General features: G+C 43.3%; 1 protein-coding gene across 3 annotated transcripts in view; it reads left to right on the forward strand.

Annotated features, from left to right (window-relative positions):
• Positions 1–27449, forward strand: part of Ubap1 (ubiquitin associated protein 1) — a 69056-nt gene extending 41607 nt beyond the window's left edge. The window contains exons 3-7 of one of the 3 annotated variants that reach the window (XM_045140443.1): positions 1324–1448; positions 10543–11466; positions 23918–24100; positions 25735–25836; positions 26384–27449. In XM_045140443.1, the coding sequence (XP_044996378.1) occupies positions 1324–1448; positions 10543–11466; positions 23918–24100; positions 25735–25836; positions 26384–26524 (1475 nt within the window). In that variant the 3' untranslated portion in view covers positions 26525–27449. The remainder of the gene's footprint in view (positions 1–1323; positions 1449–10542; positions 11467–23917; positions 24101–25734; positions 25837–26383) is intronic. The other 2 variants (XM_045140450.1, XM_045140448.1) reach the window with 2 other exon arrangements.
• Positions 27450–27728: the final 279 nt, after the last annotated feature.

The following is a 27728-nucleotide window of genomic DNA, read 5'->3' on the forward strand; positions in this document are numbered from 1 at the left end:
CACAGGCAAGCACTTAACCGCTAAGCCATGTCTCCAGCCCCTGGGTGCATTTTTTGAGACAGAGTCTCATGTAGCCCAAGCTGGCTTTGAACTTTTGATCCTCCTGCCTCCACCTTTCTTGTGCTAGGATTACAGGTATCCACCCACAATATCTAGTTTCATGTGGTGCTGTGGATCAAACCGCAGACTTCATGTATGCCTCATCAAGCACTCTTAACAACTGAACTACATCCTTAGCTCAGAAGTAGACTTCTAAAAAATTATGTGTATCTATACGTATGTGTGGATGTGTTGTGTGCGCACTGTACACACACACACACACACACACACACACACACACACACACACACGAGTGGATGTCTAGGTGAGGTGCTTGTCCTCTCCTGCCACCCTGCTTTTTTTTTTTTTTTTTTTTTTTTTTTTTTAAAGTGGCTGGTTGTAGTGGTGCAAGCCGATAGGAAATTTATGTGTAGTGTGTTGTAAGGAGTTTCAGTTTTTATTTTATTTTATTTTTTTTTAAATTTGAGAGTGACAGACAGGCAGAGAAAGAAGTAGAGAGAGAGAGAATGGGCGCGCCAGGGCTTCCAGCCACTGCAAACGAACTCCAGATGCAGCCCCTTGTGCATCTGGCTAACGTGGGTCCTGGAGAATTGAGGCTTGAACCGGGGTCCTTAGGCTTCATAGGCAAGCGCCTAACCGCTGAGCAATCTCTCCAGCCCTTTTTTTTGTTTTTTTGTTTTTTTTTTTGCCACTTTGCTGGCCTGCAGCTTCCAGATTCTCCTAGTTCTAGCTTCCATTGCCATAGGCACCTTGGGATCACAGATGAGCATCCCACTTTTTTTTTCTTTTTATTTGAGAGTGACAGAGAGAGAAAGAGGCAGAGAAGGGGGGAGGGGGAGAGATGGGTGCGCGAGGGCCTCCAGCCACTGCAAACGAACTCCAGAAACGTGTGCCCCCTTGTGCATCTGGCTAATGTGGGTCCTAGGGAATCGAGCCTTGAACCGGGGTCCTTAGGCTTCACAGGCAAGCGCCTAAACGCTAAACCATCTCTCCAGCCTGAACATCCCACTTTGTATCTGGCTTTACTTGGGTGCTGGGAGTTGAACTCAGGCCAGCAGACTTGCAAGCAAGCACCTTTAAGCTCTGACTCATCTCCCAGCCCTAAAACTTCTTTGTGATCTTGAGTCAAGAGAAGGTAAGCTGTTGGAGAAGGGACTTCAAGTTTTAGGGTAGCATAAATTAATGTGTATCCACTAGGCCTGAGATTATAGCAAAACAAATAAAATTCTTTGCTGATATTTTCTACTTTATTTTTGATTGTAGGGACTTTCAGTTACCTTGACGATGTCCCATTTAAGATAGGAGACAAATTCAAAACACCAGCTAAAGTTGGTCTACCAATTGGCTTCTCCTTGCCTGATTGTTTGCAGGTTGTCAGAGAAGTGCAGGTAAGTGGTGATTTTTAGTTAAAGTTTAGTGCATTAACTTTTTTAAAAATAAGAACTTGATGTATAATGAAATTGGAAAAGCTATTTCTACATCTCTTAGTTTTATTTCTTGTAGCTCTTGTTATTGCCTGGCTTACATTGTTACTCCTACTCCCATCTGTATGTTTTATATACATGTTTTGTTTAATCTGCTACATGATATATTTTCCCTTATACAAAAGAAATCCCCATTGCTATCTAATTTACTTATTCACTTCTTCTGGTAATGTCACTGTTTTCTTAGTCATTAATGTTAGGGAATGATTTTCTTTCTTTCTTTCTTTTCTTTTTTTTTTTTTTTTGGTTTTTCGAGGTAGGGTCTCTCTCTGGTCCAGGCTGACCTGGAATTCACTATGGAGTCTCAGGGTGGCCTCGAACTCTCGGTGATCCTCCTACCTCTGCCTCCTGAGTGCTGGGATTAAAGGCGTGCGCCACCACGCCCAGCTGGGAATGATTTTCTTTTACTGTGTCACACTCCATTTCAGCCCTACTTTATTTTTCTCTAGGCTAGTGTAGTAGCATCTTTAATGGCCCCTCTGCTTGCATTGTTTTCCACATTGTTTCTACAATAATAATTTTAATGCACTAAATTGTTCTCTGATCAAAAATATTTAAAATATGTTTAATGATTCAGTGGTTACTGAATCAAGTATAGAGACCTAAGATTATGGCAAAGCATCTTGGTTCATGTTCTTTGCAGTCCAGGTTACCAGTGGTTTGTTGAGTATCTTGTATATTACCTAAGTATACCCTTCTTTCCCCATGGGTTGCCATCTCTCCCTAGAACAATCTTCTCTCTCTTGCTGTACTCAAAGTTGTTAAAATGTATGTATAGATAGGAGCATCTCTTTCAACCCTCTCATCTTTAAAGCTCAGTTACATATAAACATAACCTAGTTTCTTTGTGAAAATAGCAAACAGCCGAGTGTTACATCCTTTCTTTAGTAGCTATCTATTGAATGCCTGCTTTTGTGAGGTGCTCTTCTGAGTATTGAGGAGTGATGAATGCCTTACTATCTTAAATGCTTTGCTTTGAGAGGAGTTCTTAGAACATCACAGAAGTATGCTTCCTTCTGTGACTTCAAAAGATGGTTTTCTCACCATTTTTAAAATTAAGAGCACTAATATATGAATATATTGGAATTTGTTCATATTCCCTTTGGGTTATATATCTTATAACCCCACTCTGCTGGGGAACCCCGTCAGTGGGGTCATAGGTATTTAGTGTGGGGTCTTGAATGCCCCAGCCAGTTTCTGTTCAGGCAGAGCAGGGAAATGAGTCAGGATACTCCTTCCCACCCTGTGGCTCTTACATTCTTCCCATCGCTCCCTCCATAATGTTCTCTGAGCCTTGGAGGGTATGTTAAGCTCTCAGCAGCCTCTGATTTTCTGCAGTTGTTTTGATAGTATGACTTTCTGAACAAATTTTATTTCTGGTAAGTTTACTAAGTTATCATTATGCTACTTGAAGAAATAACTCTTTCTTAGCATCCATCCATAATGCATATGCAGTGAGTGAGTGATCATAGTAGGAAAATTAAAATTACTTTTTTTTTAAAAGAAAAATGATGATGATGATGATTATTTTTTTGAGGTAGGGTTTCCCTTTAGTCCAGGATGACCTGGAATTCACTTTATAGTTTCAGGGTGGCCTTGAACTCACAGCAATCCTCCAACCTATGCCTGCTGAGTGCTGGGATTAAAGGCGTGCACCACCATGATTTCTTTTTTTGTTTGTTTGTTTTTTTGAGGTAGATTTCACTCTAGCTCAGGCTGACCTGGAATACACTATGTAGTCTCAGGGTGGCCTCAAACTCAAGGTGATCCTCCTACCTCTGCCTGCTGAGTGCTGGGATTAAAGGCGTGTGCCACCACACCTGGCTTGATTACTTTTATTAATAGTTTAGTTTGTTTGTTTGTTTGTTTGTTTATTTATTTATTTATTTATTTATTTATTTATTTATTTATTTATTTATTTATTTATTTATGAGAGAAAGAGAATGAATGGACATGCCAGGCCCTTCAGCTGCTGTAAAAGAACTCCAAATGCTTACATGGGTCATTGGTAATCAATCCTTGGTCCTTTGGTTTTGTAGGCAAGTGCCTTAACTGCTAAGCCATCTCTCCAGCCCTCTTATGTACATCTTGGTGATGAAGTTGTCTGTCACTGTGGTTTTGATTAGTGACTAATGATGTCAAGCATCTTAAGTATTTGTGAATACTGAATAATCCTTTGTATGTTGAGACTTCATTGGGACAGAAGACAGATTATACCTTATATACTTTGTCCTTGTTCTATTTGCCTGAGTTTTCTTTCTTTCTTTCTTTCTTTCTTTCTTTCTTTCTTTCTTTCTTTCTTTCTTTCTTTCTTTCTTCCTTTCTTCCTTTCTTCCTTTCTTCCTTTCTTCCTTTCTTCCTTTCCTTCCTTTCCTTCCTTTCCTTCCTTTCCTTCCTTTCCTTCCTTTCCTTCCTTTCCTTCCTTTCCTTCCTTTCCTTCCTTTCCTTCCTTTCCTTCCTTTCCTTCCTTTCCTTCCTTTCCTTCCTTTCCTTCCTTTCCTTCCTTTCCTTCCTTTCCTTCCTTTCCTTCCTTTCCTTCCTTTCCTTCCTTTCCTTCCTTTCCTTTCTTTTCTTTCTTTCTTTCTTTCTTTTTGGTTTTACGAGGTTGGGTCTCACTTTAGCTCAGGCTGACCTGGAATTCTCTATGTAGTCTCAGGGTGGCCTCGAACTCAAGGTGATCCTCCTACCTCTGTCTCCCCAGTGCTGGGATTAAAGGCTTGCGCCACCATGCCTGGTTTGCCTGAATGTTTTTTTATTGGTAACAATGAATAGTTAAATACCCTCCTATGTATATGACCCTATTAGCAGTATGTTTTGAAAGCACTGTTAGGTACTGGAGAGATGGCTCAGTGGGTAACGTACTTCTTGCATAAGTGTGAGGATCTGAGTTCAGATTCTAGAACTTGTGTAACAGTGGATGTGGTAATGTGTGTCTAATCCTTGCACTTTCATGGTAAGATGGGAGACCCACAAAGGTAACTCTCTAGATTGGTATGGCCAGCTAGCTTATCTTACCCGGTGGCAAATTAAGAGATCCTGTTTGAAACAAGGTGGAAGGTGAAGACCAATACCTGAGGTTGTCCTCTGACCTACACACGTGCTCTGTGTCACTCATGTACCTGCAGACATACCACCTCTACCCTCACCCCCTATTCTCCCTTCTTGCACCTCCCCTCCACCACATACCTGTTTTACCCACAATTAAGAAAACACTTCCAGGGCTGGAATGTAGCTCAGTGATAGAATGTGCTTTGCTTATAGGAAGCCCTGGCTTCTTTGACCTTCAGCACTACACACACAGACACATGTTGGAGAAGTTAGAACAAATAAAAACATGATAGAGTCTTGTTAGACTGAGGCAGGAGGACCACTTGGATATAGAAGTTTGAGGACAGCTGGCCAACATAGAGACCTCTGTATTAGTTACTTTCCTTGCTGCTAGGACTTTTGTCATAGCAAATGTACCTTGTTCATTTTTATGGGCCAAATAACATTCTACTGCATGGATTCCCAACCTGATCAAGTTGACAATAGAACTTAGCCATCATCTATATAATATACACACTTTTGCTTTCTGGAACCCAATGTGTAGCTCAAGCAAACCTTGAACTTGTGATTCTCTTACCTCTGCTTCTTGAGTGCTGGAACTCTCTGCCTAGCTCAGATACTCCCTCGGAAAATCTTGAGAGATCCCTCCTACAAGAAATGCAGTAATTCTTCTTCTTCTTTTTTTTTTTTTAATTAAAAGTCTAGATGCAAGCATTGTGATGATACAGTTGAGTTGATTATCAAGATAATTACTAAGCAGCTAACTGGTAGGTATCATCTACAGTGTGGATAGGCTGGACAAAGGAATAATTCATATTCCTGGGAAGACTGAGCTAAGTAAGGCACCACATTTTATCATGCTACTGAGAGTAGCATATAATTTAAAAGTTATGACTTGTGTATTTCAGGAATTTTTCATTTAGTACTTTTGGACTGTGGTTTATTATAAACAACTGAAACTGACTAAAGGGAGTCTTTGGCAGTGCATTTATTTACCTCCTGGTGTTCCACTTGATTATGTACTCACAAACCATACTCTTTCTTTCTTTAAAAAATTTTTTGTTTGTTTTTATTTATTTGAGAGCAACAGACAGAGAGAGAGAGAGAGAGAATGGGCACATCAGGGTCTCCAGCCACTGCAAACGAACTCGACACATGTGCCACTATGTAAATCTGGCTTATGTGGGTCCTGGGGGAATCAAGCCTTGAACTGGGGTCCTTAGGCTTCACAGGCAAGTGCTTAACCGCTAAGCCATCTCTCCAGCCCCCTCTTTTCTTTTCTTTTCTTTTCTTTTCTTTTCTTTTCTTTTCTTTTCTTTTCTTTTCTTTTCTTTTCTTTTCTTTTCTTTTCTTTTCTTTTCTTTTCTTTTCTTTTCTTTCTTTCTTTCTTTCTTTCTTTCTTTCTTTATTTTTGTATTTTTTTTAATTTTTAAATTTTTATTAACATTTTCCATGATCCCTCTTTCTTTTTTTTAATTTTTATTTCTTGAGAGAGAGAGAGAAGTGGTGTGCCACAGCCACTGCAGTTGAAATGCAGACACGTATGCCACCTTGTGTGTGTAAGTCACCTTGTGTGTCTGGCTTATGTGGTTCTGGGGAGTTGTACCTGGGTACTTAGGTTTCGCAGGCAAGCACCTTAACTGCTAAGCCATTTCTCCAGCCCTATACTCTTACTTAAAAAAAACAAACTTTAATATTTCTGGTTTTCTTTTTTTGCCCTACTATGTTTTCCTCTGTTCCTTTGATTTTAAAAAACAACAACAAAAACAAGTCTAGGGGCTGGAGAGATAGGTGGCTCAGCACTTAGCTTGCCTGCATAGCCTAACAACTTGGGTTGACGTAAAGCCAGATGCTCAAGGCGGTGCATGCATCTGGAGTTCATTTGCAGTAGCTAAAGGCCCTGGCACACTATTTGTATTCTCTCTCAAAACAAACAAGGGCTGGAGAGATGGCTTAGTGGTTAAGTGCTTGCCTGTGAAGCCTAAGGACCCCAGTTCAAGGCTTGATTCCCCCAGGACCCACGTTAGCCAGATGCACAAGGGGGCACATGTGTCTGGAGATCGTTTGCAGTGGCTGGAGGCCCTGGTGCACCCATTCTCGCTCGCTCTCTTTCTCTCTCTCTGTCGCTCTCAAATTAATAAATAAAAATACAAAAAAACCCAACCAAACAAAACAGGTCTGTTGAAAAACGTTAAAAAATCAGGTTTAGGGATTTAGCTCAATTAGTAGAACACTTGCCCAGCATACAAGAGAACCTTTCTCAAAAAGAAACAAGACAGCTGAGTGTGGTGGCACATGCCTTTAATCCCAGCACTCAGGAGGCGGGAGTAGGAGGATAGCCATGAGTTTAAGCCACCCCAAGACTACATAGTGAATTTCAGGTCAGCCTGGGGTAGAGTGAGAATCTACCTCAAGGGGAAAAAAAATTGTGTGTGTGTGTGTGTGTGTGTGTGTGTATTTCTTTGAGTAAAACTTCAGTGATTTGTGTTTATAGACAGGAAGTTGGTTTATTGGAGAACTTTGGTTGCAAAATTAGTTTTCCTCACTAAGCAACATTCAAGAGGCTGAGGCAGGGGGGATTATGAATTTGAGGCTAGTCACCTGCATAGTGAGTGAGTTCTGGAATATCTGGGCTATTAGTGAGACCCTGTCTCAAAACAAAAACAGAAAACAAAAGAATAAAAATAATGGCTTCCAGCTGGAGAGATAGGTCAATAGTTAAAGACATTTGCATACAAAAGGCTGCTGGTCTGGCTTTAGTTCTCCAGCACTCACATAAAACCAGATACAAATGGTGCATACATCTGTGATCCCAATCCACAGAGGGAGGTGGAGCTAGGAAAATCCAAAGCTTTTGGGCGAACTAGTCTGGCAGTTGTTTATGGTTAGTTCATTTGTAATGGCAAGAACGCTTATCTCAAGGTGGAGCAGACACTTTGGACTTGTCCTCTGACCTCCATCTGCACACTGTGTGACTCTCTCTCTCTCTCTCTGTCTGTCACTTACTTAAATAGTTCTTAAAAAAAAAAAACAAAAACCCACAACATTGGTTTCCTCCAAAACTCCAGAGTGTTTGCCCAGTGCAGTTTTCTCTGTGTTCTGTTTAGTGGCAGGGTGGAAGCCCAGTGAGCCCTACACCACTTTCTGGGCACAGTAAACGGCTTCCTTTGTGTTGCTTAAGCTGGATGGCTTTGGGATAACCAGTGTTAATTTTTATTATAAAATGCTGTCTTGCCTATGAAGATTTGTTTTTTCTAGTTGTCCCCTTGCTCTGCTTTTAATGTGTCTTCATCCTTCAACGTGCATGTCAGTATATTTAACTGTTGTGCTTTACAGTAAATACTAAAGGTTTTGTTTGCTTCTCTACTTTGTGAATTTTATGAAATAATGTACATTTCTTCTAAATGTGGCAGTGACAATTTTGTAAAATTAAGCTGTGCTACTAATTCAGGGCGTTGTTAAGTAATCATTAAGCGAAGCCTTGTTTAGTTTATTCTGTACAAGAAAAATAAAATTCTTTTTTGAGATAGGGTTTCATGTAGACCCTGAAACCTTGATCTTGCCTCCACCTCCCAAATGCTGAGATGTTCTACAATAATTTAGAGTAGATATCCCCCATTCAGGGCTTTGCATATGTTCTGCAACCACTGTAACCCCAGCCCCGTGTCTAATTCTTCCCACACCTTCTCAGGATTGAATTATTTGTATCCCACGCTAGCCTCATACTGTGGTCCTTCTGCCTCTGCCTCCCAAGTATGCCATCTTACCTGGCTTCTACATTTATTTATTTTTATATAGAGAAAAGAGGTTTTATCAGAACTCTGAGAAGGGGAACAGGTAAAGGAGTCCAGTAATCAAAATTTGTCTTAAAAATTGGGATGACTCAGTGGGTATAGTGCTTGTTGTGTAAGCATGCAGACCTGAATTTAGATTCCCTAACACATCACATAAAGCTAGACATGTAGCATGTGCCTGTAATCCCAGCACTCCTATTGCGAGATGGAAGGCAGAGACAGTACAGTCTCCTTGAAGTTCGTCCAATTAGCTTGCTTTGTGCAGAAGTGAAAAAGAAACTGCCTCAATAGGGCAAGTGAGGACCAGTACCTTTGGTTGTCCTCTGTCTTCCATACCTGTATCCTGGTACACATGTGCCTACACTCACACATGAGCATGCTCTCGCGCACACACATCTTTTGTTTTGTTTTGTTTTGTTTTTTTTCAAGGCAGGGTCTTACTGTAGCCCAGTAGCTCCAGGCTGGCTTCGAATTCACAGCAATCCTTCTATGTCAGCCTCCTGAGAGCTGGGATTTAAAGGCATGTACCACCACGCCTGGCCCACAAAGATCCCCCCTCCCCACCGAGGTAGGGTCTCACTCTAGCTCAGACTGACTTGGAATTCACTATGTAGTCTCAGGGTGGCCTCGAGCTCAGCAATTATCTTACTTCTGTCTCCAGAGTGCTGGAACTAAAGGCATATGCTACCATGCCTGGCCTAAAAAAAAAAAAAGGAATACTTCGTGCATTTGCAGGCAGTTGCCTAAACCGCTGAGCCATCTCTCCAGCTCATGAATTTATGAGTCATCCTTGTGCAGCGTCATACTAATCTCAGTCCCAGTGTCCCAATTTTAGCGGTATGTTGCCAAACTGAGCACTAGATTTCTTAAGTTTCCCTGCACTTGAGTACATTCTGCTCATTATAATCTAATAATGGATTGGGAACATAGAACCAGTAGTCACACTGCCTGGCTTCACATCTAGACTTTACTTACTAGCTTTGTGACCAAGGACCTAACCCCTTGTATACTAGGCATAATAATAATAACTAGTGTTGAGGTGCTCATGGGCTCAGTTGTAGAGCACTTACCTACCATGTATATGGCCTAATCCCTAGTACTGCAAACACAAAAACAAAACAAAAAAGCCCACCCCACAAAACAAAAAGTGCTTGCAAGCATGTATGGCATTTTGTGTTTCTTTTTAAAAATTTTATTTATGACAGGAAGAGAATGGACATGCGAACTCCATCACATGTGCCACCTTGTGCATCTGGCTTATGTGGGTTTTGGAAAACCTGGGTCCTTAGGCTTTATAGGCAAACAACTTAACTGCTAAGCCATCTCTCCAGCCCCCATTTTGTGTTTTTTAAAAAATTTATTTATTTGTTTGAGAGAGAGAGAGATACAGAAGTAAGCAGGTAGAGAGAGAGAGAGAGAATGGGTCTCCAACCACTGCATACAAACTCCAGATGCATGCACCCCCTTGAGCATCTGGCTTATGTGGGTCCTGGGGAGCTGAACCTGGGTCCTTTGGCTTTGCAGGCAAGTGCCTTAACTACTAAGTCATCTCTCCAGTCCCCCCTTTTTAAAATATTTTTATTTATTTCTTTGAGACAGAAAGAGATACAGGAATAGGCAAGTAGAGAGAGAGAGAGCATTTTTTGTTTCTTAATGTTGGGTGATATTATTGATGATCATGGGATCTCTTTTGAACATTGTGTTAGATAATAGAGACCCAAAGAGTTGGAGAAGAGTTAGAGTACACATTAAATCTACATGTGGTTACATGTGTGCACCATGAAATGACTGATAGAGACAAATGGTATAAAATTTTAGAGGAAAGAATGGACATTGTGAAAGCTTGTTTGAGTAGATGACTCCCCCAGCTCAACCATGCACAGTTCCAGTGAGGAGAGAGGCACCAGGGAAGAGAAGCAAAGGATGTGACAAGTCTATTTGGTCTCAAATAATACAGTTAGATGTAGTGGGAACTCATTCTAGTTAAATGTAGAAATGATTTGAGAGCAGTTTGTACATGGGGAAGCCTTAGTCTGTCTGAGTGATGCTCTTCCAATTGCCCTAAGTGGTTCCTGGCTCCCTTCTCTTATATAGGTGTGAGTTGGGTGGGGGAGAGCAGCATTTTGGGTTCATACCTTTATCTGCTATCTTTGCAGTATGACTTCTCCTTGGAAAAGAAAACCATTGAGTGGGCTGAAGATATTAAGAAGATCCAAGAAGCCCAGCGAGAAACAGAGCGTAAGGCTGATGAAGCAGAAGCTAAAGTGAATTCTAAGAGTGGCCCAGAGGGAGATAGCAAAATGGGCTTCTCCAAGCCTCATAGTACAGCCGCAATGCCACCTCCTATTAACCCCATCCTTGCCAGCTTACAGCACAACAACATCCTCACTCCAACTCGGGTCAGCAATAGTGCCACGAAACAGAAGGTTCTCAGCCCACCCCACACGAAGGCAGATTTCAATCCTGCTGACTTCGAGTGTGAAGAAGACCCATTTGATAATCTGGAGTTAAAAACTATAGACGAGAAGGAGGAGCTGAGAAACATTCTGGTAGGAGCCTCTGGGCCCCTAGTGGTTCAGTTACTGGACAGTAACTTGCCCAGAGGAAACTCTGGGTCTGTGTTACAGGATGAGGAGGTCTTGGCATCCTTGGAGCGGGCAACCTTAGATTTCAAGCCTCTTCACAAACCCAATGGCTTTATAACCTTACCACAGTTGGGCAACTGTGAAAAGATGTCGCTGTCTTCCAAAGTGCCCCTCCCCCCTATCCCTGCAGTAAGCAATATCAAATCTCTGTCCTTTCCTAAACTTGACTCTGACGACAGCAATCAGAAGACAGTCAAGCTGGCGAGCACTTTCCATAGCACATCCTGCCTCCGAAGCAGCACGTCCCGGAATTCCCTAAAGCCTTCCTTCCAAAGCAGTGCCAGTGAGCTCAGTGAGGACCATACTCGTGGGCTTTCAGCTTTGAACTTGGACAGTGGCACAGAGGTGCCAACCCTGACATCCTCCCAGATGCCTTCCCTGTCTATCTTGTCTCTGTGTTCAGAAGAACCATCACCTCCAAATACAGGTCCCACTGTAAGTCTTACATCACACTCAGTCATACTTCCAAAGATTTCTGTATTCTGCCTAGCATTTGTCTCAAAGCTTCAGAGAGATGGACCATGGTAGCGACTTGGTTATGAAATATATGCAATTCCGATTGTTTCTGTGTGCAGCAGGCTTACTAGTTTTGAACCTTGCCTGGCTAATTTCTGCTTTCTAGTGATTCCCACCTTCCTACCCTGCCCCCACCCCCCTTATAAAAATACCACTTTGTGCTAGAAATCAAAACCAGGGTCTTGGCATACCCTCAGGTCAAACCTGGCTAATGTTAACATCCATTTTATTTTATTTTATTTTTTGGCTTTTCGAGGTAGGGTCTTCCTGTAGCCCAGGCTGACCTGGAATTCACAATGTAGTCTCAGGGTGGCCTTGAACTTATGGAGATCCTCCTACCTCTGCCTCCTGCGTGCTGGGTTTAAAGGCATTTGTCACCATGCCTGGCCATTTTTATTTTTTCAAATTTTATTTTAATTATTATTACAATTATTTTTGATGTAGAGTCTTACTCTAGCCTAGGCTGACCTGGAATTCACTATGTATTCTTAGGGTAGCCTTGAGCTCAGAGTCATTCTCCTACCTTAGCCTTCTAAGCTTGCATGGCAGTCCTTGTTCATATTTTTTTTTTCAGCTTCCATGTCCTCACCTTACTGTACTTTGTTTTCATTTTGTTAGCATAGTTTGTGCAATTTGGGGTTAACCTTCTTTAGACTAGGTGGTTCTTAGTAACTGATAACTTTGTTTTGTTTTGAGGTAGAGTCTCGCTCTAGCTCGGGCTGACTTAGAATTCACTGTGTATTCTTAGGGTGGACTTGAACTCACAGTGATCCTCCTACTTCTGCCTTCTGAGTGCTAGGATGAAAGGCATGTGCCACCCCGCCCAGCTGCATAACTGATAATTTTTATTAAAAGTTGAAGCATATGATAGAAATCTGTATTTAAAAAAAAATCCAGATTTTTTTTTTTAAGCTAGGTATGGTGGCACATGGCTTTGATCCAAGCACTCAGGAGGCAGAGGTAGGAGGATCACTGTGAGTTTGAGGACACCCTGAGAATACATGGTGAATCCTAGGTCAGCCTAGGCTAAGGAGAGACCCTGCCTTATAAAATAAAAAATATGATGGGCTGGAGAGATGGCTTAGCAGTTAAGTGCTTGTCTGTGAAGCCTAAGGATCCTGGTTTGAGGCTCGATTCCCCAGGGCCCACATTAGCCAGATGCACAAGGAGTTGCATGTGTCTGGAGTTTGTTTGCAGTGGCTGGAGGCCCTGGTGCGCCCGTTCTCTCTCCCTCTCTCTCTCTCTCTCTCTCTCAAATAAATAAGAAAAAAAATTAAAAAATATGAGCCGGACATGGGAGCACACGCCTTTAATCCCAGCATTTGGGAGGCAGAACTAAGAGGATCACTGAGTTCCAGGTCTGCCTGAGTTATAGTAAGACCCTTCTTCATCAAACAAACAGAAAAATCCCAAACTATAGATTAAAAAAATATATATATTTCAATTGAGAACAAGAGAGAGCACATGAGTGAGCAAGCATGGGTGTGTCAGGGTCTCTTACTACTGTGAATAAGCTCCAGACACACTTAGCCCTGCATACATCTGGCTTTTCTGTTTTGTTTGTTTTCTTTTTCGCAGTAGGGTCTCAGCTAGCCCAGGCTGACCTGGAATTCACTATGTAGTCTCAGGGTGGCCTCAAATTCATGGTGGCCTCGAACTCATGGTGATCCACCTACCTCTGCCTCCCAAGTGCTGGGATTAAAGGTGTGTACCAACATGCCCGGCTTATATACGTCTTTGTTACAAGAAATATATTTATTGGGCTGGACGGATGGCTTAGCTTTAAGGTATTTTGCCTGCAAGGCCAAAGGACCCAGGTTTGATTCCCCAGGACCCATGTTAGCCAGATGCACATATCGAGTTCGTTTACAGTGGCTGGAGGCCCTGGCGTACCCATTCTCTCCCTCTCTCCTTTCTATGTCAAATAAATAAAAATATTTAAAACAAAATATATTTATTTATGTGAAAGAGAGGGAGGTAGAGAATGGGCACGCCAGGACCTCTAGCCACTGCAAACAGACTCCAGATGCATGCATCACCTTGTGTATCTGGCTTTGGTAGGTCCTGGGGAATCAAACCTGGGCATTTAGGTTTCACAGGCAAGAGCCTTAACCGCTAAGCTACCTCTGTAGCCTTGTATATGCCCTTTTTTTTAATTAAAAAAAATTTTTTTTAACTCTTCTCTACTGCAAACAAATACCCATCTGGCTTTTTACGTAAGTGCCTGGGAGATTGAACTTAGCCATAGGCTCTGCAAATAACCACCTTTAATCACTGTCATCACCCCAGCATAATTCTTTTTTATCCTCTCACTGTTAAGAAGGGAAGACTGTACTTGGAATTTAGATTTAATGTAGGATAAGGATGATGGATTGATACAAAAGTTGCAACTTCTTTCATTTTGAAGAAAATCTGATTTTGTTGTACAAGAAGGTTGCAGATGCAGTAAAGTTTATTTGTTACAAAGTGTAAGCTTAACTTTTGATTATTTCAGCAGCACAGTCACACATTTCTCATCTTAGAATATAAATCTGAGAAGTCCAAGAATGATTACATCTGTTCCTAGATTTTTTTTTGTAATATCAAAGCTCATCAAGCAATTATTTAGGGGTAGGCTGGAGAAATGACTTATCAGCTAAGGTGCTTGTCTGTGAAGCTTAATGGACCCAGGTTTGATTTCCCAGAATTTATGTATGCCCAGAAAGAAGCCTACTTGTATTGGTAGGATGTCTGTCTGAGACCAGTTAGAAAGATGAAACTTTGGTCTGCTTTAGTACTACTTGGTTCTAGCAGCATTCTGGGTAAGTGATTGTGTGAGAGCTTCCCTCTGAGGGAGCTCCAGTTTCTTATAAACTTGTCAGGCCTTGGTCCAGATAAACTTGAGAGGGCAAAGCATCATTGTTACCATCTTGCATTGGATTGCATCCTGATTCCTCCCAGTTAGAAGTTGGGTTCTGGTCAGCATTGTACTCTTCTTGCTGACATAGTACATGCTTTAGATAAATTTAATGTGCTTTGGAAAGATGCTAAGCTAATACTTCCTACCTCAGTTTAAAGATAGATTAGCCTTTACCTAACAGCAGACCTCGTTCTCAAATCGCCACACTGGTCATTCTTTGGCCAACCTGATTGTGGAGTTCTGGCACATTCATCTCTGGGTGGGAAGAAGCCTACTTTTTGTTGAAGTTACACCTTTCAGTATGTTTGCATAAATAGTCAATATGTAAATACAAACAGAACTGGAGTCAGGGTGTTTCTTTAAGAAAGTCATGGCCAGGCGTGGTGGAGCACACCTTTAATCCAGGCTTTAAGAGGCAGAGGTAGGAGGATTGCCATGAGTTCGAGGCCCCCCTGAGACTACATAGTTAATTCCAGGTCAGCCTGAGCCAGAGTGAGACCCTACCTCCAAAAAAAAAAAAAAAAAAAAAAGTCATGGTCTGGAGGGATGGCTTAGTGGTTAAGGGCATTTGCCTGCAAAGCCAAAGGACCCTGGTTCCATCAACCAGGATCCACATTAGCCAGATACACAAGGGTGCACATGTGTCTGGAGTTCATTTGCATTGGCTGGAGGCCCTGTTGTGCCCATTCTCTCTCCCCCCACCCCTTCTCTGTCAAATAAATGAATGAAAATAAAATATTTTTTAAAAAGTCTTGATCCCAGCCGGGCATGGTGGCACACGCCTTTAATCCCAGCACTAGGGAGCAAAGGTAGGATTGCTGAGAGTTCAAGGCCACCCTGAGAAATGCAGTGAATTCCAGGTCAGCCTAGGCTAGAGTGAAACCCTACCTCGAAAAACCAAGGGGGTAAAAAACAAAACAAAACCATGATCACTACAGAGCAAAGCCTGATTCTGATTCTCATCCAGGTCCCCCCCCCCCCTTTTTTTTGGGGCACAGGGTGTGGTTCAAGGTAGGGTCTCACTCTAGCTCAGGCTGACCTGGAATTCACTCTGTAGTCTCAGGGTAGTCTTGAACTCATGGCAATCCTCCTACCTCTGCCTTTCAAGTGTTGGAATTAAAGGTGTGTGCCACCACTCCTGGCTCTCATACAGGTCCTTTAATGTGAGTGTTGGGAGTCCCCAATGAGAGAACAGCAGTATAGTAGTTCCAGAGGCAGGGAGGCAGGGGGTGGTGGCTACCTGGGCCGTGCATACACTCACACAGAGTATTCCTGGGATCAGGCTCTTGTTTGAGATCCTACTCAGGGCTTCGTGAACACTAGGCAAGCACTCCTAACAGTTGAGCTATATACCCAGAGCCTCTTGCTGAGTGTTTTGGATAGGATTTCAGTCTCACCTTTCAGATTTTGAGTTTATAAATCAAGGGCTGGCTTCATTGGTAGACTTGAATCATCAACCTTTTGGTTCATAGCCACATGTGCTAATAGTGCCATAGTATCGTGTTTACTGTTGATTAAGCTAACCTTAGAGGTGAGGACACTCAGTTATGAAATGTGCCCTTATTCTTAATCTAGCCTGGAGCTGTCTGGTATAGCCAGACTTTTGCTACTGCCTCTTAACCCTTCAGGCCTGTTGTGGTCATCCACGTTGCTGGGATGAACATCCAGACCAGACACAGTTTACATAGGAGGAAGGATTTATTTTATTTTTACTTTATTATTTGAGAGAGAGAGAGATATGGGCACAGAGAGAGAACAAGCCTCCAGCCACTGCAAATGAACTCCCGTCCTCTTGTGCATCTGGCATATGTGGGTCCTGGGGAATTGAGCTTGGGTCCTTTGGCTTTGCAGGCAAGTGCCTTAACTGCTAAGCCATCTCTCCAGCCCAGAGGAAGGGTTTATTTCAGCTTACACATCCAGGGGATGTTCCATAATGTCACAAGAGACATGTCATAGGCCCAGGCAGAGAGAAACCACACCAGCCACAAGTAAGCACACGACATTGGGGCCCTAGCAAGCAGCAGGGACCTTGGCATGTATCAAAACCTCTCCATGTATCTTTGCCTAGAATCAGATCTATCCCCACTGACATGCACCCCTGTAGCAGGAGTCTTATCTGCTAAGGGCAGAAGCTGCAAACTCACCGTTTTAGTTATTATTTACTTATTTATTTGAGAGAGAAGGGGAAAGGCAGAGAATGGGTGTGCCAGGTGCTCTAGCCACTGCAAATGAAGGACAGATACATGTGCCACCCTGTGCATCCAGTTCTACATGGGTACTGGGGAATCATACCTGGGTTCTTAGGCTTTAAAGGCAGAAGCCTTAACCACTGTGTCAACCACCTGAAAACTCAAATTTAGTAACCCCTGAGTCTGTGGAGGGGGCATATATTCAAACTTCCACTGGGCCCTTGCTTGCCTTTTTTTGCCTTGGTCCTTTTCCCAAGTTAAAGATAAATTCTGCACACCTTTTTTTTTTTTTTTTCTAAAGGAAAATATGCCTTCCACTTACACTTCTGAGTTCTAAATTTGTTGATTGTAGCCAATAAACAAAGAGCACCAAGTTGCCTTAAAATCCATTCCCCATACCAGTTTTATTTATTCATTTATTTTTATTTTTATTTATTTGAGAGCAACAGACAGAAAGAGAGAGTGGGTGTGCCAGGGCTTCCAGCCACTGCAAATTAACTTCAGACGTGTGTGCCCCCTTGTGCATCTGGCTAACGTGGGTCCTGGGGAATTGAGCCCTGAATGGGGGTCCTTAGGCTTCACAGGCAAGCGTTTAACCGCTAAGCCATCTCTCCAGCCCCCTGTCCCAGCTTTTTTTAGACCAGCACTTACTGTGTATTCTAGATGGCCTAAAACTCAAGGAAATCTTTCTGCCTGTTTCCTGAGTGCTGGGACTGCACAAGTTTGTACTTTAAATTTGGATGTATGGAATCCTTTAGTCTTTAACATTTAGCATCTCATATGTTGCAATTACTCAATATAAAGTCCTCCATGTATGGATTTTGAAAACAAATTTTTCTATCTTTTTTTTTTTAAGGTAGTGTGTCATTCTGGCCCAGGCTGGCCTTAAATTCATGGCTATCTTCTTACCTCTGCCTTGTAAGTGGTGGAATTAAAGGCATGTAGCATCACACCAGGTGAAAACAAACTAATTTTTATCAGTGTAATATAAGCATATTTTATTAAATCAAACAGCTTATTTTTATTTCTTTTTATTTATTTGAGAGTGATAGACACAGAAAGAAAGAGGCAGATAGGGAATGGGTGCGCCAGGGTCTCCAGCCATTACAAACAAACTCCAGACGCATGCGCCACCTTGTGCATCTGGCTTATGTGGGTCCTGGGTAATCGAGCCTTGAACTGGGGTCCTTAGGCTTCACAGGCAAGCGCTTAATTGCTAAGCCATCTCTCCAGCCCTTGCTTTCTTTTCTTAAGGCAGGGTCTTACTTCTACCCCAGGCTGGGAACTAACTATAGTTCAGGCTGGCTTCAAACTCAATGTGATCTTCCTATCTCAGTCTTCTGAATTTTGGTATTAAAGTGAGCCACCATATCTATGTTTAAGTAGCTTTTTAAAAAACTTTGAGAAAGAGAGAATGGGTGCACCAAGGCCTCCAGCCAGTGCAAGCGAACCTGTCCCACCCTTACTTTTTTGCACTGAATTTCTCCCTCCTTCCTTCTCTTCCCATATCCCCGCTTTCCCTCCCTCCCTTGACTTATTCATTCTATTCTGATGGGGGTTGAGGGAGATGAAGGAAGAGGTGGGGGTAGTTGGTCTTGGACTCCTGGATTCGAGTGTTCTTCCTGCCTTCCACCTTCCAAGTAGCTGGAACCATAGGCACACTGTGTCTGACTTTTCAGCAAGCTCTTTCTGCTGGGATTTCTTTTCTTTCTTTTTTCCTTTTTTGGCTTTTCGAGGTAGGGTCTGACTGTACCCAAGCTGACCTAGAATTTACTCTGAAGTCTCAGGGTGGCCTTGAACTCTCAGTGACCCTCCTACTACTGCCTCTCAAGTGCTGGGATTAAAGGTGTGTGCCACCACACCTGGCTTTCTTTTTTTTTTTTTTTTTATTAACATCTTCCATGATTGTAAATAATATCCCATGGTCATGTACTCCCTCTCCGCACTTTCCCCTTTGAAACTCCCACTTTTTTTTGGGGGGGGGGGTTTGAGGTAGGGTCTCACTGTGGTCCAGGCTGACCTGAAATTAACTATGTAGTCGCAGGGTGGCCTTGAACTCTCAGCGATCCTCCTACTTGTGCCTCCTAAGTGCTGGGATGAAACTCTACTCTCCATCATATCCTCTCCCCCTCTCAGTCTCTCTTTTATTTTGATGTCATGATCTTTTCATCCTATTATGATGGTCTTATGTATGTAGTGTCAGGCACTCTGAAGTCATGGATATCCAGAACATTTTGTATCTGGTGGAGCATGTTTTAAGTCCTGCCCTTCCTTTGTCTCCTACATTCTTTCCACCACCTCTTTATGCTGGGATTTCTATCTCATTACTATTTCTTTTTGTGTGTTTGTGTGGTATAATGTGTGTGCCCTGCACACAAGCATGCAGAGGCTAGAGGAAATGTTGGATGTTTCTCTGTCACATGCCTAGTTTATTTTCTTGAGACAGAGACATCTTTCACTATTTCTGCAGTTACCTTGAACTTGTAGCAGTCTTCCTGCCCCTGCCTGCCATTGCTGTGATTACAGGGGAGTGGAGTGCTACCACACCCAACAATTTTTTTTTTGAGAGTCTCATGTAGCTGACATTGGCCTTGGATGTGATGTGTAGCTTAGGATGAAGATGACTTTGAACTTCTGGTTTTGCCTCCTGAGTGCAAGGATTACAGGTATCCATCATGCCTGTTTTATGCTGTGCTGGGAATCAAACACAGGGCTTTTAAAAAACCCCCAAAAAACAAAACAACCCTATTTATTTATTTGAGAGGCAGATAGAGAGAATAGGCAAACTAGGGCCTTTAGCCACTACAAACGACCTTCAGACACATGCAACACTGGCTTTTATGTGGGTACTGGGGAACTGAACCTGGGCCCTTTAGGCTTTGCTGGCAAGTGCCTTAACCATTAAGCCATTTTTCCAGCCCCCCCCCTTTCTTTTTTTGCTTCAGCATGTGTCTGGTGTGGTGTAGTATATTCATGTGTATGGGCCCGTGTTATGTCCCATGTACTCACCTTCTCCTGTTCTCATTTTGAGCTGGAGTCTCTTACTGATGATACCAGAGCTTGCTGTTTTTCATGAGCTATGAGATTCCCTGATCTCTACTCTGCTTTGCAGGACCGGGGTTACACATGGCCACCCCTAGCTGTTTACATGGGATCTGGAGATTTGAATTCAGGCCATTTCAGACTTCAGGCCCTCACGTTTGCTCAGGATGTGCACTTAACCATTGAGCCATCTCTCCAGCCTAAACACAGGTCTTTATGCATGTCAGATAAGCAAGTACTCTTAACCATCTGAGCTATATCTTCAGCCCCTAATTTAAAAGAACATTATATTGTTTTGTGTGTGTAGGGTGCTGGGGATCAAACCCAGGGTCTTGTACCTGATAGGCAAGTACTTTGCTGCAAACCTGTATCTTCAGCCCTTAGTTGATTTTTTTTTTTTGTGGGGGGGGGGTTTGAGGTAGGGTTTCACTCTGTTAATTCTAGGTCAGCCTGGGCCAGAATGAAACCCTATGTAGTCTCAGGGTGGCCTCGAACTCATGGCGATCCTCCTACCTCTGCCTCCCAAGTGCTGGGATCAAAGGCGTGCATCACCACGCCCAGCTGTTAGCTGATTTTTTTAAAAAGTATTTTATTTATTTATTTATTTATTTGAAAATGACAGGAGGCAGAGGGATGGATGGATAGGTAGATGATAGATAGAGATCATGGGCGTGCCAGGGCCTCCAGCCACTGCAAACAAACTCCAGATGTGTGCGCCCCCTTCTGCATCTGGCTTATGTGGGTACTGGGGAATCGAGCCTTGAACCAGGGTCCTTAGGCTTCACAGGCAAGTGCTTAACTGCTAAGCCATCTCTCTCTCCATCATGGGCCAGCTAGCCTGGTGCACAACAAAACAAGGAGACACCCTGTCTCAAGGAGAGACTGTCCTCTGACATCCACATGTGGGCTGTGATACACACAAAATGCTACAGAAATGCAGGTAAAAATGTGTCTGCAGTAAGTACATTGTGCTCTTACAAGATCAGCTGGGTGCAAAGGAAGTATTTGAGAAAACTTTGTAGGAGAACATTTTGCTAGAGGTAGGCTATAGAAAGACTACTGCCACCTCTGACTCCTCAGAAGCTCTACAACACCACATCCTACTAATAACCTTGCTTATTTGGAAAGATAACATGCCTTTTTTTTTGTAGTTTCTCCTTTTTATTCATTAATTAGTATATAGCATTTTAATTACTGAATATGAAAACCTAATTTTATGCTGGAAGCAACAAACACTTGCCCTCTCCAAAAACTTTACCCTTCTATTGAAAAATAAATCTTGGACTGGAGAGATGGCTTCGTGGTTAAGGTGCTTGCCTGCAAAGCCAAAGGATCCTGTTTCAACTCTCCAGTACCCACATAAGCCAGATGCACAAGGAGGTGCACGTATCTGGAGTTCGTTTGCAGTGGCTAGAGGCCCCAGTGTGCCCATTCTCCCTCTACCTGCCTATTTCTGTCTGTCTCTCTCAAATTAAAAAAAATTTAAAAATTAATTGGAAAGGGCTATCCAATTGCAGTAATTAATGGTGTTTTATCTGAGTCTGTGAATATAACATAGTAGTATATACTATTCATATAGATTTTATTTATTTGTGTGTGTTGGCCACACACCAGGGGCGTCTTGCTGCTGCAAATGTACACCAGATGCTTGTGTTTGGCTTTACATGGGTGCTGAGTAATCAAACCAGGCCAGAGGTCTCCCAGGCAAGTACCTTTAGTTGAACCATCTCCCCAGCCCAGGAGTTATATATTTAGTACACGTAAGGCTTGTATCAACCTTAAGATCTTCCAACCTCAGCCTTAATAATACATGATCCTTGTAAACATTGTCTCTTTGGGGCCTCAAGAATTAGTACAGTGCCTACTTGATTCATAAAACAGTTTTAAAACACACACACTATTTTTTTTTTTTTCCATTCTAGCCCAGGCTGACGTGGAACTCTTAAACTTTTTTTTTTTTTTTTGGTACCCCAGGCTGATCTGGAAATCACTCTAGTCCTAGATTGGCTTAGAACTCACAGTGATCCTCCCACTACCTCTGCTTCCCAAGGACTGGAATTAAAGGCGTATGCCACCATGCCTGGCTTAAAAAAAAAAAAATAGAGAAAGGCAGAGTATAAGTGTACCAGAGGGCTGGAGAGATGGCTTAGCGGTTAAGCACTTGCCTGTGAAGCCTAATGACCCTGGTTCTAGGCTCTACTCCCCAGGACCCATGTTAGCCAGATGCATAAGGGGGCGCACACATCTGGAATTCATCTGCAGTGGCTGGAGGCCCTGGCGTGCCCATTCTCTCTCCTTCTCTCTATCTGCCTCTTTCTGTCACTCTCAAATAAATAAAAAAAAATATTTTTAAAAAAAGTGTACCAGAGCCTCCTGCTACTGTAGACAAAGTCCAGGTCATGTGCCACTTCATGCATTTGGCTTCATGTGGGTTCTGGGGTAATCAACCTGGGCCATCAAGCTTTGCATGCAAGTGCCTTTAATTGCTGAGCCATCTCCCCAGCCCCTGATTAATAGAACCTTTATATAAAGGAGACATTTATCTTTGTTCAAGGAAAGTATCCTTAGTGCTAACATTTAAAATCTCAGGTTAGGGCTGGAGAGATGGCTTAGCAGTTAAGTGCTTGCCTGTGAAGCCTAAGGACCCCGGTTCGAGGCTCAATTCCCCAGGACCCATGTTAGCCAGATGCATAAGGGGGCGCATGTGTCTGGAGTTCGTTTGCAGTGGCTGGAGGCCCTGGCGCGCCCATTCTCTCTCTCTCTCTGCCTCTTTCTTTCTCTGTCGGTCACTCTCAAATAAAACAAAATAAAATAAAAATCTCAGGTTAAGTGCACTCAGGAGGCTAACACCCCCCACCCCCAGTCTGGGCCAGCCTAGGCTGTATAGAGTGACAGACCCAAGGGAGGGATAAAGGAGATGGGGAGAGAGGGTTATAGAGCATGTGTATAGATATGGGTCCTTTTTTCACTTAATATAAACAAACACTAAGTAGTTTTTTGGAGGGGGCGTTGATTGAAATTAGGGCCTCCACACATGCTAAGCACATGATCTACTACTGACCTATAGCCCCAAGTCCCATTAAAATATTTTGTCATTTTGAGCTTCATTCTCAGAAAGTAGTAAGAGGAGCTAAACATGTTAATCTGTACAGCAGTCATATGAGGGCTAGTGAGGTCTAGTGGCAGAACAGGCTTGATTGTAGCCAGTGCAGTAGGCTGGGCAAGGCCCTGGAATCCACATTTAGTCCAACCTTGTGTGGCTTATGTTCTGTCTGCCCTGGTTTGGGAAGACAGCAGCTTTAGCAGGAAAGGAAGCTCAGTATGTGGTGTGGGAAAGACCTCAAGGCCTTGAGCTCACCATGCATGGGAACAATGGAATGTTTGAAGTAAATGATCCCTTAAGGACTTTTGAGACACTGTCCGGAAAGGGATTATGGAACCTGGGAGAGACATTACAGCCAGATCAGACATTAGTCTTGTAGCTAGGACTTTAAACTTGGAATTTCGTGTGTGTGGTGGTGGGGGGTTGTGTAGTGTGTGCAGATGTGCATGCCTGTGTGCAGGGGTGTGGAGGCAAGAAGACATCAGATAATCCTCTTCTGTCACTCTTCTCAGTTCTCACTGAACCTAGAACTCCCACTTTCTTGGTTAGACTGGTGGACCAAGAAACCCCAGTGATCCTCCTATTTCCATCACCCTCAGAACTTGGTTCACAGGTATGCATGGCCATGCCTGGCTGCTTTTGTGGGTGCTGAGGACTGAACTTCGGTACTTAAGGATTACACAGCAAGCATTTACCTGCTGAGCCATCTTCCCATCCTAGAACTTTTTTTTGTTTGTTTGTTTGCTTGTTTTTTTTTCTTTTTTTTAAAATTTTCATTAACATTTTCCATGATTATAAAATATATCCCATGGTAATTCCCTCCCTCCCCACCCCCACACTTTCCCATTTGAAATTCCATTCTCCATCATATTACCTCCCCATTACAATCCCTAGAACTTTTTTTTAAGCTAGGAGAGTTGAGAGCAAAATGGCCATGTGTCTGCTATGGGCTTTCTCATTCTGCAGGGGATTTGGATGTGAGTGTAGCCATTGTTGCACCTCTCTCTCCAGCTTTTCTCTTTGCTGGCAGACAACCTCTTCATGACTCTTCAGGATGCCTGGCCACCTGACCTGCCTCAGTGACGAGGGTTTTGGGCCTCAGTTCATTTTCTTACCTTCATCTTGTATTTCTACCAGGTCACTCCTCTGAATTTCTCAGTGTCACAAGTGCCCAACATGCCCAGCTGTTCCCAGGCCTATTCTGAACTGCAGACACTGTCCCCCAGTGAGCGGCAGTGTGTGGAGACAGTGGTCAACATGGGCTACTCATATGAGTGTGTTCTGAGAGCAATGAAGAAGAAAGGAGAGAATATTGAGCAGGTGAGGTGTTGGTCTTTCAGGGGCAGGGGTGGTAAGCCTAGAGAGCATTTTGACCACTGGAGTTGAGGTAGTGACCTGCCCTTTTTGAGTCCCTCAGACTTACAGCATGGTCTGCCTTTCCTGTGGGTTTGTGGGAAGCCAGCAGCCTTGGAAGTACTTCTTTGGGGACTGCTGTGGGATCTAGGCTGAGTGAGTGCTAGAGCTGTTAAAACTGCCATCCAGCCACTCCCTTGTCTGCCTGCCTAGAGAACAAACTAGGCATATGGTTAGATGTCTCTTTCTAGAAACTTTTTTTTCCTGTTTCTGCCCTTCTCATACCCCCCCCCCCCCCGCAAGGTCTCACTCTAGCCCAGTCTGACCTGAAATTCACTATGTAGTCTCAGGGGTGGCTTTGAACTCATGTGATCCTCTGCCTCTGCCTCCCAAGTGCTGGGATTAAAGGCATGTGCCACCACGCCTGGCTCTTCTTTTTTCTTTTTTTTTTAATTTTTATTTATTTATTTATTTGAGAGCGACAGACACAGAGAGAAAGACAGATAGAAGGAGAGAGAGAGAATGGGCGCGCCAGGGCTTCCAGCCTCTGCAAACGAACTCCAGATGCGTGCGCCCCCTTGTGCATCTGGCTAACATGGGACCTGGGGAACCGAGCCTCGAACTGGGGTCCTTAGGCTTCACAGGCAAGCACTTAACCGCGAAGCCATCTCTCCAGCCCTCTTTTTCTTTTTTTTTAAGGTAGGGTTTCATTCTAGTCCAGGCTGACCTGAAATTCATTATGTAGTCTCAGGGTGGCCTCAAAACCACAATGGTCCTCCTACCTCTGTCTCCCAAGTGCTGGGATTAGATGCGTGTGCCACCATGCCTGGCTTACCATTAAAATTTATTTGAGGGAGGGAGACAGAATGTGTGCACCAGGGCCTTCAGCTACTGCAAACTCCAGACACATGCGCCACATTGTGCACCTGCTTATGTGGGAATTGAACCTGGACCTTTTAGCTTTGTAGTCAAGCGCCTTAACCACTAAAGCCATCTCTTCAGTCCAGGATTTTTTTTTTTTTTTTTGAGACAAGATTTATCACATAGTCCAGCATGTGCCACCCCTCCTCCTGGCTGTCTTCCAGAAGCTCACCTTGTCATGACTACCCAGGAAGTCATGAATAAGAGTACTAGAGTCCCACAGGGCACGTTTTCTGACTTAGATTTTTGCTTCTTGGTTTATTTTGTCTGTCTTCCTTTTTTTTTTTTTTTTTTTTTTTTTTTTGAGGTAGGGTCTTGCTGTAGCTCAGGCTGACCTGGAATTCACTCTGTAGTCCCAGGCTGGCCTCAAACTCATAGTAATCCTTCCTCCCGATTAAAAGTATGCGCCACCACACCCAGCGTGGATTATTTTTTAAAGTCTCCTGTCCTGGCTGTTGAGTTGACATTTCTGGGAGATTGAGTCACTTAGCTGTAGCAGTACCTCCTTTGGAAAGCAGCTACTCATGTCTAGAAGGGTGTGCCTGTTTACCAAGTAGTTACTGAGGTTAAACTGTTAGACCCAGGTCAAGGCACAAAATCCAGACCTCACACAGCAAGTTTCAAACTCTGGGGAAATAGAGAAATGGCAATGGATGCTCAAACCTTGTTTCTTTTCTTAGATTCTCGACTATCTCTTTGCACATGGACAGCTTTGTGAGAAGGGCTTTGACCCTCTGTTAGTGGAAGAGGCTCTGGAAATGCACCAGTGTTCAGAAGAAAAGGTAGGAGTCTATATGCATTGATGGGCACCCTCTGGAAAGGAGAGACATAAGGATAGAACATCCTGTGTCCAGATAGCGTAAAGTCTGTTCTAGCTTAACGCCCTGGGCTGAAGACTGGCAGAATTCCTTCAAGAGCAGCATTTTAGGGTTCAGTGTTCTGAGTTGGTGGAGTATTAAAGTGGACCGTGAGATCAATACCAAGTCAGCATGACTCCTGAAGGGTAGTGCATATCACAGCCCATCTCTGCTTGCCAAGGAACCTCATGAGGCTCTGGCTGAAGGATACAGATCCCTCTACTTCCCATACCCCTCTATACAGCTGGGCTATCTGGCTAGACACGCCTCCCCCCTTTTCGTTTTTTTTTTTCCAAGGTAGGGTCTCACTCTAGCCCAAGCTGACCTGGAATTCACTATGTAGTCTTAGGCTAGCATTGAACTACTCACAGCAATTCTCCTATCTCTGCCTCCCAAGTACTGGAATTAAAGGTGTGTGCCACCATGCTTAGCCAGATCCTTTTCTTTAATCTGTATTCTCTCTGTCCTGTAGATGATGGAGCTTCTTCAGTTAATGAGCAAATTTAAGGAAATGGGCTTTGAACTGAAAGACATTAAGGAAGTGTTGCTTTTACACAACAATGACCAGGACAATGCTTTGGAAGACCTTATGACCCGGGCTGGAGCCAGCTGAGATCAGGCCCCTGCCTAGGCCCTGCCACGGAACCACCATCCCCAGGAGGCCCTGCACAGCTCATCTGTGGGGAAGCAGGGACATGCTTCCAAGTTTTCTTTTGGGGGTTAGAAGGTCAGGGGTGGAGACTGTTACTTGTCAGTCTCTGAGCCCAGACCGAGGTGGGGAGATAACAGGAAGATAAGGGTATATTAATGCCCAGACCTGTCCTGACCCCTTCCATATTAAACAGATTTGTATTTTTGAGAAGTGTCCTTCCCACCTTGGCCTTTCAGAAAGAATACCTGGATCTTTCTGGGATCTGTATGGCCTGGCCTCCAAGAGAAATGGGGAGAGAAGGGAGGGCCAGACTCAGTGCTGCTGCTTTGGGGTAGACTGAACTCTAACCCAAGTTGAATGCAAGTGAAAAGGTTCTTCCAGGGTCTACCCCTCCCCTCCAAGAGTCTCCTAGTGTTACACTGGTTCTGTAATGTCTCTGAGGTACAAAGGATGCACTTTTCCTCATGGAGCAGAGTCTGCTTCTTCTGCCAGGCAATTCCCATGCTTCCCCACCCAGACTGTGTCATTTGACTTGGACTACAATCCTCTGCTGTCCAGGGTGTTGGAGCCTATGCTCTAGGAAGCTGTCAGTTTGAGTAATCATTGGCCCTTTCCCAGCACATTGAGTGGGTGAGAAAACAGGCCATAATTTAGTCACCTAGCACTAATCCCGTTCTCCTTGAACAGCCTCCTCCAGCCCTGCTTTAGGATGACACAATGAGTAACACCTAGTATTAGAAATCAGTTTCTTTGGTTTGTTTTGTATTATGTTGTACATCATTAAAGATCTAAATACAAAACATATACATACAGTCTTGATGAATCTAAAATAATTTGCTAACTATTTTGATTCTTCAGAGAACTACTAATAAAAATCTAAAAGGTGTGTCTTGCTGTGGTAACTTCTTTATTGTGAAAAGCTGTTTATCTCTGGAGGGTGGGTGGGTGGTAAAGGGATTGTCTGATTTAGAAGAGGACCTAAACCTTTTCTGTCATTAAAAATCATTTTATTTTTTATTTGAGAGAGAAGCAGAGAGGGAGGGAGAATGGGTACGCCAGGGCCTGAAGCCACTGCAAACAAACTCCAGATGCATGCATGAACAATCATGTGCAGCTAGATTACGTGGGCTCTGGAGAATCAAACCTGGATGAGGTTTCACAGGCC

Source organism: Jaculus jaculus, chromosome 1 (assembly GCF_020740685.1).
Source record: "Jaculus jaculus isolate mJacJac1 chromosome 1, mJacJac1.mat.Y.cur, whole genome shotgun sequence".
Lineage (NCBI taxonomy): Eukaryota > Metazoa > Chordata > Mammalia > Rodentia > Dipodidae > Jaculus > Jaculus jaculus.